Source organism: Mustela lutreola, chromosome X, assembly GCF_030435805.1.
Source record: "Mustela lutreola isolate mMusLut2 chromosome X, mMusLut2.pri, whole genome shotgun sequence".
Classification (NCBI taxonomy): Eukaryota; Metazoa; Chordata; class Mammalia; order Carnivora; family Mustelidae; genus Mustela; species Mustela lutreola.
Window position 1 is genome coordinate 106,891,294 of NC_081308.1, and position 20,358 is coordinate 106,911,651.

Here is a 20,358-nt window from a genome sequence, read left to right on the forward strand (position 1 = left end):
CTCTCTTTTTAAACCAAGGTACTAAAGGCCCCAGATTAAGTAAAATGATAAGATTAAGTATTTAAGGACCCTCAGGGAAAGAGATTGGAAAGAAAAAACCAAACACTTGAGGTCTTTCCAAGGAAGGCTACAGAAGCTATGTGGTCCCGAGGTGACAACCCCAAATACCAGCAGGGCCAGGCATGCCAATGGAAGAGAGGGAAGTGAGCCAGGAATAAGGAGAACAGCGAAGGGGGAGCTAGAGTGACATGTCATAGTCCATCCAGACAGGCAGTGGCCCTCTGCTACACAGCGCCTACGCTACGCTACGCCTACGCTATGCCCATGGGTGTAGAGATGCCCAGCTTTGTAAATTTCCTAAGGAAGGAACACATTTCAATTTTTATCTGAGATCTTCTAATTTCGAAATGTTGGGCCGAACAAAATACATCTGTGGGATGATAGGAAGCAACCTCTGATGTAGATGCCTGACATGGACTGATGCGGGGTCAGTCTCTCACGGCTACAAAACAGACAAATGAGTTTGGCCAGACCTTGCTGTCAGCGGTTGCGCTAACCCTGGTAGGATTTTGTTTTTTAAATGCACTTCTCCATTAGTGATGGCGAGTGAAATGTCTGGCTTTGCAAATTACTGCTGTCGTTTAGTTTAATGTACTCTTGTTTTTACATATTTATAAAAACCTTTTACATTATTAATAGTGATTAAATGCTTAGACACTGAAGATCAATAATGCTTCTGTTCACCTATTTACATTATTAAAAAGTAATAAGTCATACAGAGCACGTTTAATATGTGGTTTACTTTGTAGTCATGTTTGGAGCAGATCGAAAAAAGTGAAAGAAACTCAGGCTATCGGGTAAAATGTACATGGGAAAAAAACCAGTAGCTGGGTTGGGCTTGCTAGAGATGTGACTGTGCACAGGTTACATGCTCACAGAGACATTGCGCTCTCATGGGGCACGGGAGGTACCCATTTATGGGCTCTCACATGCCAGAGTAGCAAACTTGAGACAACAAAAAACTAGTCTCACTTGGATGCACAAGGATGAACAGATATTTAACCTTTGTGCGTCCTTGCAATAATTAGTCACCTGCGTGCCACTGTCTTTAGCTCTAAAAGCTTCTGATGGTGGCAACACTCAACAGAGAGTCATCTGTGGGGTCACACTTTGCCAGCAGGCAAATGAGCCCCTTGACAATGTTCTCTTTATCTGCTTATCCAGCTAGATCTCAGTTATGTGACAAAAGCAAAAAAGCAGAGTGGGTCACCTGATTTTGGGACAGCAATGTTCTAGATCTGTCTGAAGAGTGCAACTCCACAGCCAGGGACGTCTAAAGGCTGTAAGTCTTTTCAGGGTTAGCTAGCTCAGCCTTCTAAATAGCCAAAGGGGCTGGGCATAGTGGTTCAGAGGTCAGGCTCCCAGTACCAGTCTGCCTGGGTTCAAATCCTGGCTCTGACACTCGAGGGTTATGACCGTGGGCAAGTCACTTACTTGGTACCTTGGTCCTGGTTTCCTCACCTGGAAAGTAGGTATAATACTAGTGTCTACCACGTAGAGTTTTGGTAAGGATTAAGTGAGATAGCCCATGTAAATGCTCAGTAGGAGACCTGACACACAATAAATGCTCAAGAACAATTTACATAGAGCAAAGGGCCCATTTTACCCGTCATTCAATTGTGTTCTACCAACAGGAAGTTCATTAGCACTGGTTTGAAGTTTGGAAATAAGGGCACTGAAATGCATTAAATGGAGCTGGATTTTTAAACACCACTTGTTTTGTGTGTGTGTGTGTGTGTGTGTGTGTGTGTGTGTGTGTTTTGACCCAGATGTAAATTTTCCAGCAGAAATTAGATCTAAGTCACCAGGTTTATTTAAGGACAAGTTGAAATTGGGCAGTTGTGGTGTAACAGAAAGGTTACATGAGTTGCAATGCTACAAACTTGGTAGCTGTGTGACATTGGGCAAGTTACTGGATCTCTCTGAACCTGTTTCCTCTTATATAAAGTGCATGAATACAAACACCCATTTCACAGGCATACTGTGAAGATAAAATGAAATTAGGCATGTCTGAGGACTTTGCAAATGAAAAGGTACTATTTAGGTGTAAGAGCTTGTAACTATTATTATTTATATGTGATCGGGGTCAGATTGATTTTACCCAGAGTGACACTGCAGGTGTTGATCTTTTAGGGGAAAAAGAATGAGATCGCTTGTCCTCAACTCTATCCTTTGGAAAAGGCCTCCACCTTTTCTGACCCATTCCTTAGGTCTCTAATAGATGAGACCACTAGATAAAGGGGACCTGTCGTTCTGAATTCAAATGTGACCTGCAGAGCCAAATGATACCTTGGAGCATTTTACAAAGGAATGAGGACAACTCAATCAAACCAGGAGGAGAAGGGCCTTAGCTAACACAGGTAATCGGTTCCTTTGCCCTGAAGCTGAACCGTAGGGGTGCAAGTCTCTCTTGGCTTTGCAAAGTTCATGGCTCTGATGCCGTCCTGCTCTGGATCACAACGACTTGTCTCCTGCTGCTCTCAGGCCTCTCCCTTCACTTGAGTTCACAGAGTCATTTAACAGACCTTCATGTCATGGGGGTTGTTATTTCTTCCACTTGTTTTTTTGTTGTTGTTTGGACTCATTTTCTCTGAGCAGGGACAAAGCTGCAGAGAGGTGACTTCCCTCTACCTTAAATAGGAGAATGGGGGTAATGGCTGCCTTTTGTTCCTTTTGGCCCTCTGTTGTAAAATCCCTAAGTCTCCACTACCTAAATAATGACTTTGACTACAGCCCCTCCGAAAGTTATCCCACAGTTATTACTGTGCTAGGAGAAACATTTCAGAATGGGGATGACTGAGTCTCTTGGGAGAACTCAAACTTCCACCGGATGCCCTGGCGGAACAGGCCTTTCTGGTAAAGTGCTGGCATTTGGGTTTTGGGTTCTGTCAGACATGTAAAAGGTCACAAATGCCCAATAATTAAAAAAAAACAAAAACAATAAGGAAGTTTTAAGTTTCAGTATCAGTTCTTGTATACAGTTTGTGGAAAGGATGCTTAATATTTTACATTTCCATGCACATCTGGATTTTATCCTTTTCTACTTTGTATAGGTCCAGATGGGGTTGTCATTTTTTTGGACTGTCACTCATATTAATATAATTTTTTAATATTAATATAAATTCTTGACTGAGCTTTCTCTTGGGGACTGATCATACCCACCAGCATTCAACAAAGTGGTGGATAGACAGGGGCTCCTGGACAGATACTTTGCAAGATTTTTTGAATTCCCATTTGTAAGTCTAGAAAGTAGTGAAACATCTCCTCGTGGAATGAACAAAGGAGGACATTTTTAAGAGACTCGAAATGTTGACTTCAGTGACTTATTTATGTCCAGTGTTAATTAGTAAACTATATCATTGTGGAAGATGAAGCAGAGGATAATAATGAGAAGTTTATGTGATTACACTTCAAATAAGGGAGTTAATTTTAAAGATTTCTTTACACACTAGGCTGGGCTTTGTTGTTAGGTCTTTAGGGACAATTCATGCATCTCAGCTTTTCTAAATGAGAGCCTTTCTTTTTAAAAAATTTTGTTTATTTATTTTAGAAAGAGTGAGAGCGAGCATGAGCAGGAAGAGGGGTAGAGGGAGAGAGAATGCCACACAGATTCCACGCAGAGCAGGGAGCCCCACACAGATCCCAGGACCCCAAGATCATGACCTGAGCTGAAATCAAGAGTCAGATGCTTAACCGACTAAGCCACCCAGGCACTCCTGGAAGATAGATTTTCACAAATATTGCATTTCACATTAGCATGTCAAATTCACCCAATTCTTCCATATAGAAACATTTTACATCAAAATTTAGCTTTTGAAATTCAAGGTTTTTCAAGGGATAGGTCCAGAAGCTAAGTAATAAATTGGCAAATTACACTTCCATTCTGTTTTTGTCATTTAAAGTCCCACCCATACTTTACTACAAATAATACACATCTTGAGTGTGTGTGTGTACACACAGCTGACCCTTGAACAACACAGGGATTAGAGGTGCCAATCTCCCCACACAGTTAAAAATCCACATATAACTTTTGATTCCTTAAAAACTTAACTACTAATAATAGCTTAGTGTTGACCAGAAAGCCTTACTGATAACAGAAACAGCTGAGTAATGCATATTTTGTATGTTATATGATGTTATATGTATTGTATACTATATTCTTACAATAAAGTAAGCTAGAGAAAAAATGTTATCAAGAAAATCATTAGGAAAATATATTTATAGTACTGTACTGTAACAAATCCACATACAAGTCGATCTATGCAATTCGAACCTGTTTTTCAAGGGTCAACTGTATACACACACACACGTATTTATCCTGTATGATAAAGAATCTCAAGAAATGACTTCTCTCTCTTAACTGATAGTTAAGATCTTGAGCATTCCAGAGAAGCCTAAAAAAGAAATCGATATGTACTGTGTGGAATGGAAAGTAGCCTGATCTTTAGAAGGTATCTTCCTTTCACAGTTAAGGTAAAACATAACCACTGTTTATTAAGGATAAAATAAATACACATATACCTGCTGTCAAATGAGATCTCTGGAGGAATGACGTGAGTACTGTCTTTGCCAATGAGGAATTTAATTCGATCATAGAAGAGTCTTGAGGTATGCTGAGAGAAGAGGGGTTGGCTTTGCTGAATGAGGTCTAGAGGATCTGGTGAGCCCTGACAGAGAGGACTTATGTAACAGTTGCTTTGTTGACAACAATCAGGGTCCACACAGTCTGTCAAACCATCTGAAAAAAAATTTTTTTTTAAATTTAGCTTCAAGAGAAACAACATTGTTTAAAATATGCATAAATGGAGAACAATCTAGAATACAAAGGTAGCTGTGCATGTTTTGAATTTAGAATCTATTAAATTCATGTTTCTCATGAAAACATACTCTGAGTTTAGATGGCACAAACTATTTTGCTCACAAATCTTTCTTCCCTGAATTCTTGAGCTTTTGTGGGCTATCCCACATTGTTTATATTTGGATACAGTATTCCATGAGGTGTCACTCTCTATAGAAATTTCCTTCTTCCTCAGCAAGAACATTCCTCCAGGATAGCAATGATTCTTCTAATTCTTTTTGAATTTCTCACACCAGGTACATTTATGAGTAAACAATTAACAAATGCTTGCCAGCTTGAATTTGTATTTTTTAAAACATCTCCTAATATTCTTGTCTAGTGGTGATTCTTCTTTTTTTCCCTAAGACTTTATTTACTTATTTGACAGAAAGAAAGAAAGAGAGAGAACACAAGCAGGGGGAGCAGCGGGCAGAGGGAGAAGCAGGCTCTCCACTGCGCAGGGAGCCCAATGTGGGATTCAATCTCAGGACCCTGAAATCATGACCTGACCTAACACAGACCCTTAACCGACTGAGCCACCCAGGCATCCCTACTGGTGATTCTCAAAACAGAAGTTGGTATTTTCACAGTGAAAAAGTGTCTGGAGCAGGGCAGTGATTTTCAAATGTGCAGTCGATTATCTGGGGAGCTTATTAAATATGCATATTCTTGAGCCCCACCTATTAAGTCAGATTTTTTTCAAGCCCAGGGTTATGCAGACTTAATCTGGGTGATTCTGGATGATTCTGAAGCACACTAATGTTTCAGAACTTTTTTTTTTTTTTTTAATTTGTAGAAGCAACTAGAGCTTACTTGGTCCTAACAGCAGTTATTTGATGAAAATACTAATAAACCTTAGGTATATGAATGTGATGAGTTGCTCTCTTTCATTTCCTAGGCCTTCACTGGTTACTCCACACGCCTGAATCCATGGTTGTAACAATAAAAACAATCACATACAGGCTTCATTCTTTGGTAGAGGAATTGACGAGGCAGTAGAGGGGCACAGGCGTTGCAGGAGGAGGGGTTACGTTGAGAATCTAATAGGCGCAAAACACTGTGTTAGGTGACTGAGGAAGTAAAGAGATTAAAAGACTCTTTTCCTGCTTTTGGGAGCTCGGAGCTGAGTAGGAAAATAGGTGTACAAACAGCTGACTCTTAACACTAGTTTAAAGTGCAGTGTTACAGGAGACTCCGTGCAAAGAGAAGGGATGCGAGTGGTTAACTGAGCATATGGACACCCCATTCACACCCAATGAGCAAAACAAACAAACAAACAAACAAAGTCCTTCCAAGGTCCTTAGAGCAGACAAGTGGCTCTAATTTAGAAGTTTAACAAGGGTAAATATAAAGACGCTAATCTTGGCTGGCTGCAGAATAGAGAGGTTCAGATGGATGACTGGCTCCTTAGGGCTGCTGCAAGTTACCAGCCCCTGGCTTCCCGCTGCTCTTTGGCTTGCTCGCTTTCCCAGAGAGCTGGAGGTGGCGTGCTACAGCTGAGGGCAATGAAAGCCAGCGACACCCAGAGAGAAGATGTTTGGAACAGTAGCCCTAGGGCACCCAGGAAATATTTTTCCGCACATGAGGACCTTTCAAATTCCCTGTGCCATACACACTACTTTGATTTAAAATGCAGTTTGTTGCTTTCTTGCCTTCCCTGTTTGTTCAGTGTATTTTTGCCCCGATTTCTACTGTTCTGTACACATATTTCTTTCTCACCGATGACTAGCTTTTAAGTGTGGGTGCATTCCAGTAAGAAGTTCCCTTCTGCTCTCCTTTCTCCTCTCATTCAGCAAATCGTATTAACAGATTTTCTATAGATTTTAGATACCGCCACCACCTCTCTCTCCCGTACGTGGTTGTCAGTCTCCTATTAGCACATTATCTCTTTAGTCTGCTAATGAAACATCTGGATGCACTGAAAAGCTGGCAAAAATATCGGGCTGATTAGAAGAGTTCTCTGATGTCTGGGACTGGTGCATAACATACCGCACAAGGAAAAACTCCTTTTTCAAATGGGCAGTCGCCCTTATCTTTCAAGTGGTTACAAATGGACTAGTGATCGTTGGATCAGGCATTTGCAGGTTTCAACCTGTCAGCCACAAATTTGAACTTAGTTTTGAAAAGAAACTGAGTTTAAATACATAGAAACACCAAATGGTCTTCAAAACTGAATTCTAAAACCAAACACAGAGCCAATTCAAAACTGGGACTCACATTCCCATCTAGTTATGGGCTATAAATTCCAAATTAATGCTTCATATTTAATAATTGCCTATTATAACGGGCTGACCCTCTAAGACCTCTGTTTTCTGAGAGAACAGCGAGACTTCTGTTGAATCTAGAAAGGCTGCAGGCAGGCAGCCCAATAATGGTATGCAACCCCCAAATTAGAATTCAAAGGTAAGCCCAATCCATGGGCAAAGATCTACGTACCAATTATCACATTGGCTAACACGCCATACAGTATGTCTAGACTGTTACAAAGAAGTGAAAATGAGAGTCACACTGCATGTGTGGGTTTCTTTCTTTCTTTCTTTTTGGTGGGGGGTACTATTACCAGTTCTTTTATTGTTCTAAAATGGCAGCTGTGGCACTCTCCTGACAGCCAGGCTCGGGGTATCAGATAGGAAGGTATCAAATGTTCACAGATTTTACTTTTAGGGCCTGTTCCTTTTTAAAAGGAATAAAAATAAATAAAAGCCAGAAAAAGAGGAAGAGGTTAAATTATCCTGAAGGACTAAACACTGCATGCACCATTCCTAGCTTTGCCAACCCGTTAGGGGCGATGCCGGCAGGCTTGAGCAGGGCTGATAAAGATCAAGGATGCTGGTTCTTTCGTATATGCTCAAGTAATTTCCTACTAAACTTTTACTTCCTAGATGGATGCCTTTAGATGAAAGAATGATCAGACAAAGGAATATGAATGATAGAGGGAAAACCCATATTTTTCTAATGCTTAAAGTGAATTTGTAAATATATATCCTTTTAGGGACAAAATCTATATTACCATCTTGATAGAGATGGACAGTTAGTTCACGATAGGGTAGCCCAAAGGATTTGGAAACATGTATAATCAGTTAATATGCCAGGTGTGGCCCGAGGTACTTCCATATCTACAATTTCAACTAATTCCTACAACAACCCTGTTAAGTAGACATTCTCATTTTCATTTACATATAAAGGAGGGGAGGCCGAATGTGGCTGCACAGTTGGGAGAAATTGAGAGTCATATCAACAGCCCGCATTCTGACTACAAATCTACATGATCAGCAACATCATCTAAGCGAGTACGACTGAGGCTGTAAGACTTCCAAGTACCTGACTAATGTAGGGATTTAGAATACACACAGCGCTTAAGGTCAAAGAACCAGACTACGAGTCTCATCTTACTTTGCCACTTATAATCTAAATGATCCTGGACGAATCATTTCATCTCTTGGATTCTCAACTTCCTCACCTCCGAGATGGGGATTATAAAAATGCCTCTCCCACAGAGCTGTTGAAAGGATCACATGCTATGATAATCCTGAAGAGTTTGCCATTAACCAAGTGCTGCACTGTATAGACTTCAAAGAGTCTAGGGCTAGAGTCCTAAGGGTAGGTGCCAATGGTGTGCAGTGGCTGCTAAAAATGTTCAGGCCCACTTCCATTGATGATGCCTTATTAGTGGCCAGAGGGCAATTAGCTGTCATGTAGCATAGTCAGTTCGTTCGAATGTGTTCCTTTTGTGAACTTTGCTTGGTTAGGTTGTCAGACAGATAGGATCCTGTGTGGCTCTAAATAGACACTAATGCTACAGTAAATCTTTATTCATTGAATTTCACAAATTCACAGTTTGTTATCATTTGGACAGGGGCTGGATTGAAGCTTAACCTTTTCAGCATCTACAGAATAGAGGGTCTGCCAAGAACATTAATAGTGAAAAAGAAATCGAAGGGCTGATCATTCCAATGACTCAGTCAAACAAAATCTTCTCAGGCATTTAAGAAACCCATAAAAATAGGCTAATTCTAAATCATTCATACATTTTTACCAAAGCAGGCCCCCGTACCAGGCATTCCTATTTGCTTAGTTGCTGCTGTTACATGCATAGAAGGTAATAGGACTGTCTTTCCTTGGGAAATAGTCTATAATTCATTTGATTTTTCATCTAACCAGGTTGACTTTCACCCCAGCATTTTGCTGTATTAGTAAGAAGAAAAAGGGAGAGGCTCAAGTTCACTCAGAATTTGACCCACTCAAATCACTCATACAATTGACTTCTTCTGGGTCAGGAGAGTAAAGTGTTTATATGCCACTAATGTTCATGTCCTCTGTCCCCAGATGCCATCAATGGCTTCTCAAATCCCTCAGAGTAGAGGTCCATGTCCTGACAATGCCTTAACTTCCCCACAGTCTGGCTCTTCACTCTCCCTCTCTCTCACCATTCTGACCTTACCTCCTATTATCCCATAACCCCCTTCCCCATTATTCCTCTGCCTGGAATGTTTTTTCTCCATTATCGACATGGATCACCCTTCCTTTCTTTGAAGTCCAAAGGCCATCTTCTCAGGGAGGCTTTCTATGACCAGCTTATTTAAAACTGCTTTTAAAAAATTTTCTCCATCACACTTAGCATCTTCTATCATACTAGTTCTTTTCAAATTTTGGTTTATTGTTGGCCTTTCGTGATTAGAATGTAAGCTCCATGGAAGCAAGGATGTAGTTGTTTTTATTTATTGCTATTTCTGCCCCAGAAGAGCACCAGGCTGAAAGTAAGCATTCAATAAATATGTACTGAATGAATAAATGGATGTCTTAAAAATCCTACTTTTATGACATTTGTAAATTTACCTTGAGATTAATAAGCATTTAACTAATGTGTCAAAAAACACAAGTTATAAGTAGATTCTTTACTAATACCACACATTTATTGCCTCTTTAAATTACTGTATTTCAAATACTAGCTCATTCATTTTCACCACTGCAAGGTAGACAGATGTCAAGTATGACTAGCCTTAGTGGATAGATAATGTGACTGATCTAAGTCATGGAGTGCTTAGGTGAGTTACGGAGTGTAGATTTCCCAGTTTTGTATCTGGCATTACTTGACAGTTTAAGCGCTCATAACTAAGTGATGATCCTTTAATAAATAGGTTGTTTGGAAACGAGGGTGCTATGGTCAGAAGAGAATAATTAAGACTACACTTTGCGATGCTAGGTCTTTTGTCCCAGCCAAATCTTAAAAGTAAATGTGGAGAGGGTGTCTGGCCCTTAAACAGAACAAATGTTACCAATTCATTGCTCCTTCTATTTTGTTTTCCTATTTATTAAACACTGCAGCATGCTGGTGACATTCAAAACATGAGGCTTATTGATCCATGAGCTTATGTGTTCATAATTCACCCATGGTGCTGATTTCTAGATCTAGAAACACTATATCATAAAACAGGCTTGCAAATAGCTATTGTTCTTAATGAATGGTGACTTGTTATGAAGAATGATTCCTGGAAGATCATTCTCTTTTAGGCAATTAACTTATTGATTTTACCAATGAATATGAATATAGACCACTGGAAGAGTTTGTATAAGAGAAGCTTGGGAAGCATGTGACAAATACTTAAAAGATCAGGGGGGAAAGGGTTGCTCTGATTAGACACTCCTATTCCACATCTTTTTAACCTCCTTAACAATCGTTCCACAGTATCAGAAACCACTTGCCTCCCTCTATAACTAGAGTGAATAAAATGTAATCTTTGTTTGATAACTGAAGATCCTATGAACTTCACACTGTTTTGTATGATCTGGTATGATCTGGCTAATGTCTACCTTCATATTCTCAGCTCCTACCAATCTTTCTTTGGCCCACACACCAGTCAAAATGACTTGCCTTTCACCTCCTAGAAGAGCTTAGCGCATTTCCACTGTAGCGCGTTTGTACATGCTGTTTCCTTGGCCTGGGGTATTCTGCCCCTCACTCAGGTGAGGCCTGCGTTACCATGTAGACTTGGTTAGGTGCCCCCATACATGTTTACAGCACTCTAAAAATTTTATAACACTCTTTACAGTTGTAAATATGTAGCTATTTGTGTTGTTTCTTATTTAATATCTTTCTCCCTTCCGAGACCATAAGCTCCACGAAGGCAGAAGCTTTTCTTCTCATTTGATCCCTAAAGCCAAGCACAATACTTGGCACAAAGTAGTAATGAATGAGTGGAAAATTGGGTACACTCCATATGCAATGTCTGGCTGAAAGGTACACATTTGGGTCAAACATTTAGATCAGTACCATCCAATAAAATTCCTTCCCAATGATGGGAATGCTTTAGATCTGGGCTAGTAAGTAGTCACTAGGCTCATGTGGTTACTGAGCCCTTGAGATGTGCCTAGTGGAGCCCAGAAACTGAATTTTTAAAGATCTATTTATTTTAGAGGGAGGGAGAGAAAGAAAGTGAGTGAGTGTGATGGGGAGGGGCAGAAGAGAATCTCAAGCAGAATCCCCACTGAGCACTGAGCTGGACATGGGGTTTGATCTCATGACCCTGAGATCATGACCTGAGATGAAACCAAGAGTTGGACACTTAACTAAGTCACACAGGCACCCCCAAAACCAGATTTTTAAATGTTATTTAAGTTAAAATGAAATAGTCACATGTCATTATTAGCTACCATATCAGACAGTGAAGATTTTGATATCTCCAAATGGTTAGATGTTGGATGGCCTGTAAGCTTAGATGAACACCAGAAAGAATTTTGAAATTTTTAGGAGGACCTACTTATCATTATTTTTCCTACTGTGGATTCTTTCCTTGCTTTTATGTCTAAGAAGTCCTTTCCTGTCTTGAGATCTGTCACCTATATTTTCTTCTATTTGTGTTTGAGGTTTTCTTACACAGAACTTATTAATCAGTAGTATTTTTATCTTTTTTTTTTTGGAATATGCTAGAAACTGAAAACCTAAGGGTTGTTTTTTTTTCTTAGTAGTTGTCTTAGCACCATTTATTTCATAATGCTTCTTTTCAGTACTGGTTTTTGGTGCTGGTTTTATAATCCACTAAATTTTTATTTGTACGGGGGTGTGTGACAGAGCTTTTATTCGCTTGTTCTGACCTGTCTATTCTTCCACCAGTATCACTTTGTTTTAATTATCATAGCTTTAAAATATGCTTTAATGTCTGATAAGTTTGAACGTGTCCTATTTGTTTTAGTTACTCTGATTCTGGTGTAATGTCTAAACTTTTTTTCTCATGTCAATTCATATGTGCATGTAATATATGATGATCACATTTTCTAAACCCCAAATCGGTACACATAATTAATACATGAAACTGTGGTCAGCATTCACATTAATATTAAGTCTCCTCCTCCAAGCACAGGGTTATGCACATGGTAGGTGCTTTTGGACTAAAAAGAAATGAGGTCAAGGTATTTGAAATGTTTGTGATTTCTATGGTAATTAGTTCTTACATATACAATGCATAAGATAGCTTTCTTTGTTTTGCATGTTAACAAAAAAATCCAAAGGTTATTTGTTCTCTGTTCTGTTCTTACTGTTCAAGGAGCCTTTAGGTAGCTCCTAGACCAGTTGTGTCACCCACATATTCAATGCAGCCCAATTAGCTACTAAGAGTCACAATGCATTGAATCAGAGTGTAACTGAAGTCAAAGCTGCAGGAAACAGCAGCAATACTTAATGAGCATTCAAAGCTGATTAGAATGCAAAAAAATTCAGCCATTCTTTAAGTATCTGCTATAATATAGAGCAATCAGGTAGCAGCTACTTGAAGCAATTGCTTTAAAGTGATTTTTTTTGATTGGGAGGATTTCTTAAGAATTACATTTTAAAAACGAGGACCATTTTTTTCCCCAAAAGGTTCAATTGGTACTTTCTGATTTAATTAAAGCACACACACACACATACACACACACATACGCACAAACATGTATGCAAATATTAATCACTAGTCACATCCAACTAAATGAATCCAGTCATTCTGGTTAGCTGGAAAGCTGAAACCACCAAATGAAGGACATTTAATGTATTCCTAGGGACAATATTTAAACAGCATAAGACTCAAATTATTGTCCAAAATCTCAGTTCTGGGGCTTATTTAATCCATCCATTAAATAACCTGAGGTTATTTAATCCATCTTTCCATCTCAAGGTAGAAGCCGATGTATATTTATCATCAATATCATCTTAATCCTACTAAAGGAAAAAAACGGTAATTGGAACTCTCCAGGAGCCTTCCTTGCCACTCCCTAAAGAAACAATCATAAAAATACAGTGAACTCAAATCAGGGTCGTTGATTTTTGATTCGCACATAGATACACAGTTTTAAAGGAATGCTCAGAGCTCAATACATATTGAGCAAAATCTTCTATACCGTTTGCGTCTATATATACCACAGATATTAAGAACTGGTAATCCATCAATTCATTAATATTTAACTGATACATTCATTAAACATTTTTGGCTGCCTCAAGGTGACCTTGAGGCCATAAAAATGCTTGATAATTAAATATTTAATTATTTTTATCAAGCTGTACTTTATTAAGGCAGGAAACTTATTTTGGCTTAACCCTGAGTTAGATATTACAATCATAGGGGTTGTTAAAGTATTTTTTGAGCATAAGCATTTTAATCAATATATCAACTGGGAAATCTCCATTACAACCTCAAATCCTTTTTGGAATGAGGCAGACCACCAAAGTTTATACCTGGTTTTATCATTTCTTTGTTATATGATCTTGAGCAACTTATTTAACTTCTCTGTGTCTTGGTTTCCTAATTTGTGAGGAGTATATTAAAAGTAGTTCCTGCCTCATGGGGATTAAATGAAATAATTCACATAAAGGACTCAGCACTGTGCCTTGTACATAGTAAATCCTAGATACAAGTATGCTAATATTATTGGTAATTATATTATACTATATTGTATTGTATTGTACTGTATTGTATTGTATTATGCCAGAGTTTTCATGGGAAAGTAAAGTGATAATGAATCTCAAAGGGCCATAAGAGTCCAGCAACTAGTTGATCAGTGCACCATGTAATTGAAAATCTCACTCTGGCTTCCCAAATAAATTTTTTTTTCAATTGTTTTCCTCATTCAACATTATTTATTTTTATTAATTTTTAAATATTTTTTCAAATTTAAGAGTCTGAGAAACAAACTGAGGGTTTTGGAGGGGTAGGGTGGGGGGTTGGGTGAGCCTGGTTGTGGGTATTATGGAGGGGATGTATTGCATGGAGCACTGGGTATGGTGCATAAACAATGAATTTTAGAACTCTGAAAAGAAATAAAATAAAATGAAAAAAATTCAATTAGCTAACATATAGTATATTATTGGTTTCATAGGCACAGGTCTGTGATTCATCAGTCCTATATAATACCCAGTGCTCATTACATTATATGCGTTCCTTAATGTTCACCACCCAGTTACCCCATCCCCTCCAGCAACCCTCAGTTTGTTTCTTATGATTAGAGTCTCATGGTTTGTCTCCATCTCTTGTTTTGTCTTGTTTTATTTTTTTTCCTCTCCTCCCCTAAAATTTTCAATTTAGGTAGCTAGTCAACAGTCTCTTCCAAAAATGGGCTGTTATCCTAAGTTTAATGTGTGTGTATATGTTATATACGTGTGAAGGGGAAAGAGAGGGCAGTCTATCATCTTTTAAGGAGTTTACAGGAACTGTTTTATTAAATACTTACAATAACCCTAGGAGAGAGTTAATATTATTATCAGTCCCATTTTAGAAATAAGGAAATTGAAGCACAGAGATACCAAGAAATTTTCCCAAATCACACAGCAGCCAGTAAGTACATAGCAGCCAGAAAGTTTAACTTCAAAGCCCTGTGCACTGAATCACGAAGTTGCTTCCATTTAAAATTCATAAATTCTTATAAAAGTTTTGAAGTAAACTGCTGGCCAGAACTAGTAAAGGAGGAAACTCTTACATAAATCTAGCCATCCTCAAAGTGGGATTGCTACCTTATTGATTTAAGCCTTATGTTTGGTTTCAAATGACAAGGTATATAATTGTCTAAGCAGATATAGAAAGCAGAGGAATCAAATTTAATGACCTATTTCATTTTAAGCTAATACACAAGATTAGAAAGAAAACTTTTTTTATTAACTTCATGTTTCCTTGACTAGAAACAAAGGAGAAAGTGAGAAATTGCTGTTTTAGGTTCATTCAGAGGTGATCTGGGCTGTTTTGAGGCCTGACTGAACAATGTATTAGATGCTTTTGTTTGTTTGACTGAAAAAAGAGTGGTTACGTTACCCTGAGGCCTTGGAGCCAATATGACTTTTGAAAACATCATGTGCAACTCTTGAATTAAATATAAAAATTCTATTGTGAATTGTCTTGATGCTGTGTCCTTTGAAAGATACAAAGCATTACTAAATTAAGAGGTTGCTCTAAATAACTAAGAACAAAGAAAATGATTTCACAGTGTGTGTAGTGTAGGCATCTGACAGTTTGGACAGGGGCACATGGATATAATAAACGGTACAATAAATGCCACAGATATGGGAGATGGCATGGCTGTAGCTGTTAAGAGAACCAGAGTGTGAAGTCATATAGACCTGAACTGGAACCTGGGTGCTGTGATTTTCAAGTTGTGTGATCTTGGAAAAGTCACACAGTATTCCCACTCTAAACATTACCTTTCCCACCTAGAAGTAGGGAAAGTAGTGCCTCTACCACATGGCATTGTTTTGAGAATTAAATAAGATATAATGCATGCAGAGTTTGCAATATTGTCTGTTGATAGTAAATATTCAATAAACCAAGATTTAAAAAGTATATAACTCAATATCGTTTCTAAAAAGGGTTCCTAATTTGCACTCTTGGCCAAATTGGTCATCACTGTGCTGGGCTATTTCTTTCTTATATTTACATTTTGTAAATAACTCACCTCCATCATTGTCCAAGTTATCTCCACAAAGCATTTCCATGACAACATTGCAGCCTGTCCCACTCCAACCCACCTGACACACACAGTGCCAACCATTTTGATCCAGGGTACATCGCCCATTTCCGAAGCAGAGCCCTGGACAGCCATCTGTAAAGACAGCAAAGAATAACAATCGGAGACATCAGAATGGGATTGGGCAGCAATGATGTATCTACCTATAGGAAAGCCTCTAATCGCTTAGGCTCCACTCTGATGAGGTGTTGAATAAATGGAAGAGGAACTTGCTTGCTTACAAAACCTTCCCAGGGAACTTGTTATTCCTTACTTGCCTGTGCTTTTCCTTAGAGAGCCAATTAAGCATTATTAATGCTAACCCCAATTCCCAAACTCTGGTGTAGCTAAGATGAAAACCGATGGGGACAGAAAAATGTTTTTTGTTTCTTTTTGAAAAAACAATCCTTCTCAGCTCAATCAAAACTGGATAGATGATACCATATCTAGTTATGGCCAATAAGCTGGGAAAAGACAGCAGTTTCTATGAAAAGAAACTTCCCCTAACTACTTCCAGTCTGTACTGATTTTTCCCTTGTGAGGCACTGCTTCAGGACTTCCGTATGTTGGTATGCCGTTCAGACCATGCCATTAAATATTTGTCCATATAAATGCCTCAGAAATGTGCTGCAGTTGCTTTACATTTATTTGGCTTTTTTCTTCAAGATTATCATTAATCCGAGGGCTAAGGGTTAAATTTTTTGTTTATCTGGTATCCCTCAGAAGCTAGCATATAATATCAAGCCTGTAGTAGGTGCTCAACAAATGTTAGTGGAATTAATGCAAGCAAAATTGAGATCTTCAGAATTCTAGAGAACGACTGGATAAATACAGTCAAGAGGAAACCGTAAACACTAACAATGGTCTCTATTTAGACTTTTAATTTCTCTGGGATGTCCTAAACTATATACAAATAGTTCAGAGTTAGGCCATTCCAAAGGGCAACTGTGTATGTGCCAAGTGCTCAGTGGACAGATGAACAGAGATGGCAATAATGGCATATAGCTTCTGGAATTTTCGCAGTAGCAGCACAAGACCAGATCTGAATTTTACTGGAGAGAATCCAATCAATATATTTTTTCATTTGCTGTCTTTGAAAGAAAATTCCAGAAGTATAAGGAGGAAAATAATTTTTGAAAATCTGTAGATATAACACAATGTTCCTTCCAAATGGCTAAGTAACTATCAACAGACCAGATGAAGAAACAACTTTAAAAAATAAAATGACAGATGGCTGTTAGAAAATATGAAGACTCTCTCATTATATATATTATGTGTAAATATATATATGTATACATATATACATGAATATATATATATGCATATATATATTCTTCTTGAGGAATATATATATATATACACACATATATATACTTCTTGAGGAATATATATATGTATACATATATATGTATACATATATACATGAACATATATAGGTATACATATATACATATATATATTCCTCAAGAAGTGGTACAGGATGAATATATATAGATTTAAGAAAATAATTTATCTAGCTCCACTCATCTAGTTCCGTGATCATAGATATACAATGGATACAGAGAAATCAGGGGTAACTTGGAACATAGTCAACTTTCTGAGGCTGAGGTAAAGAAAGGCCAGGATATCTGACAGAAAAACCCTTATTGCCTCTATCAAAGACAGATCCTTAGGAGGATGCATGATGGGTGACTTATAAGGGGAGAATTCTTCTGCCCATGAAAGGATACTGTACACGGACTTAGGGCCATATTGTTAAATTAAAGAAAATGTTCCGTTGTCTAGTCAAACCTAGTTCATTTAATAATTACCTGCCTGTGATACATACACAGACACACAGACACACACTCCATAGAAAGACCAAGAAAAACAGTTCTTAAAACTGCTTGTCAATCCATTATACACTACGGCCAAAAGAAAAAGACTCTTTGTTGTTAGAAAAACAAATGAATTTTTAGTCAGACTATTATATCGTGACCTGACAATATCACACTTAAGGAAGCCTACCAGAAGTAAAAACACAAACCCGAAACACACACACACACACACACATGCGTGCGCGCGCGTACACCCCACCCAGCCTTCCTTTCCCACATACATATTTTCCATTTACAATATTTTTCTGTTATAAAATGAGTGAGAAAAATCTTACCTCGGACAGCATCTAAGTAGTGAGCTAAAAGGGGGGAGGAAAAGAGTGATTGAATGAATTTCTGGAGACCACAGCTATCCAACCTGTATTAATGGTCTACCATCTGTTGCCTGGGAGCAGAACAGCAAACTGTGAACTGCCGAAATGCCTGCAGCTCAAAAGTTGGTACATGGGCCTATGTAGTTTGTGAATAATATTTTCTGTGGGAAAGATATTAATGGCTTTTCTGCAAGAAACTCTATTAGGCTTCCTAAAAAAGTGTCATATTTCATTAAAAGTATAAGAACTGCATTTTTACATTTCAGTAATAACTTTTGTGAAAGAGCACTGGCTTGAACTTCTTATTAGTAATATCTTTAGAAGGGAGTTCTGGAGTAACCACCTTCTGTAATCATCAGAATATTTAAATCCTCTTATGTGAAGGCAATAAACTTACTGTAGTGCGGGAATGTAATTACTTATGCCGCATCGGAATCTTACCCCTCACCACTTTTTAATGAATCTTAAATATTTTCCACAGTCACAGAACAAGACTTACTATACCTTTAGTACAGTAGTAATATAGTTTATTAAGATTATATGTTATATATGTTATATATAGTATACATTACTTTGACAGGTCTCAACCATTATAACAAAATACTTTCACCTAAAAATAAGAGTGGTGGTATAGTCTGGTGGGGAAAAAAAATCCCACAAGCAATGAATTGGGTATCCAGAGGTGCACCCTTGCCTTTTCTCTGCATGCGATGTCTGTGTGCTCACGGAATGCCACAGGAACACACAGTGACCCACTTTCCTTAGCTGAACAATAGGAATTGTACTTGTCTGTCTATACATGAAGGAGGCCTTTGTTACAGATATATGTATGTGTCAAGGACTTGGATTTTTTCCAGAAAAATAAAAGTATTTTGAAATTGAACCTCTAGTTATTATTACGGTCTTTTTATAGCGTGAAGACCACATGATAGATTTATTACATAGGCTCTGTCATACCCACAGACGGTTCTCACAGGCAGCATCCTCAAAATTAGTGAAAGTTGTGTCAAGGGGTGGGAGAAGGTAGATGCCTCAGTACGAATTCTCTATACTACTTGATAAACAATGCAATACAGATGTTCTATTGATGGTAGGTCAGGAGTGCCTTCCTCATATACATTAAAGAAAGCTCCTAATGATATCAAATGGCTTCTGTTAAAGTAGTCCTGTTTAATGAAATTGCCTCTAAGTGCTTTCAAGTGAAACAACCTATACTTTGCAAAAGGAAAAATGGGCAGTGAATGTTATGTTCACAACAAAAGCACTTCTCTTATTAACTAATGACACTTTATTCCAATGTGCCATCTTTCATTTCAGTGCACCAGAAAACAGAAAATACAAGAAATACTGAAGTAACGAGCAAAGAAATGACACAACAAAGAAGTAAGATACTATCAACAAGGAGGGAATACTCCCAGGTAACCAAACTTTCAAACTTATGGCTAACCCTTCTCCTTTTTCTCTCCTCCAACCTCAAATGCTATGAAAAGCCTGGTGATTTATCACTAACATGCTTTTCCTTCTTCAATTAATCCAATGTATTTTGTTCAAAGTATGGCTGTACTTACCAATTGTGCAGTGGTCGCCCTCCCATCCAGGGCTACACTCACATTTTCCATCTTTGCACTGGCCATGCTCGGCACAGTGAGAATGACAGGAGCGTTCTTCACATGTTGGTCCTACCCAGCCTTCTTCACACTGGCAAATTCCTCTTGAGCAGACTCCATGGCTACCACACTCCATAGTACAGAGCTCTGTGGGAAATTCAGAGAAGATATGTTTACATATTTTATTAAAACCAGAGTTTGTTCCTTCCAAAAGACATTAAAATTACCAAAAATCCCACTCTATATTTATATTTTAAATATATACACTAAATGTCACAAAGACCTCTAGCATTTCAGTGAATTTGTGAGGAACTCTATAAAAAAGATAGTTAAGTCTCTAAGTATAAAATAAACCCTAAGTCAAATTGATTTTGAAACGTCCATAAAATGATAATGGCATTCAAGGCTTAGAAATGAAGTCACTGCCAAACAAATGTCAAGTGGGTTTCACTAAAAATTCATTAAGATCACAAATAATGCTACAAGGATTTTATGATGCTGCAAGCAATCATTGGGAAACACACACACACACACACACACACACACACACACAGTAAAATGGTGCTCTAACTTCATTCAGGAAGAGAGGTTCTACAATTGGAAAGATAGCTTTCTAATAAAATTTATAATATACAAAGGGTAAAGCTGCCAACGATGGCAATCAACTAGTTTCCCTGAACATACAAACAATATCTGCATTTACT

General features: G+C 38.1%; 1 protein-coding gene across 4 annotated transcripts in view; it reads right to left on the reverse strand.

The window, feature by feature from the left end:
* The window catches only part of TENM1 (teneurin transmembrane protein 1), an 801,117-nt gene that overhangs the window by 158,796 nt on the left and 621,963 nt on the right, over window positions 1-20,358 (reverse strand). For all 4 annotated transcript variants that reach the window (XM_059156967.1, XM_059156964.1, XM_059156965.1 and 1 more), the window contains exons 14-17: window positions 19,616-19,801; window positions 18,009-18,032; window positions 15,806-15,952; window positions 4,582-4,798 (exon numbers count right to left, since the gene is read on the reverse strand). In XM_059156967.1, the coding sequence (XP_059012950.1) occupies window positions 4,582-4,798; window positions 15,806-15,952; window positions 18,009-18,032; window positions 19,616-19,801 (574 nt within the window). The remainder of the gene's footprint in view (window positions 1-4,581; window positions 4,799-15,805; window positions 15,953-18,008; window positions 18,033-19,615; window positions 19,802-20,358) is intronic.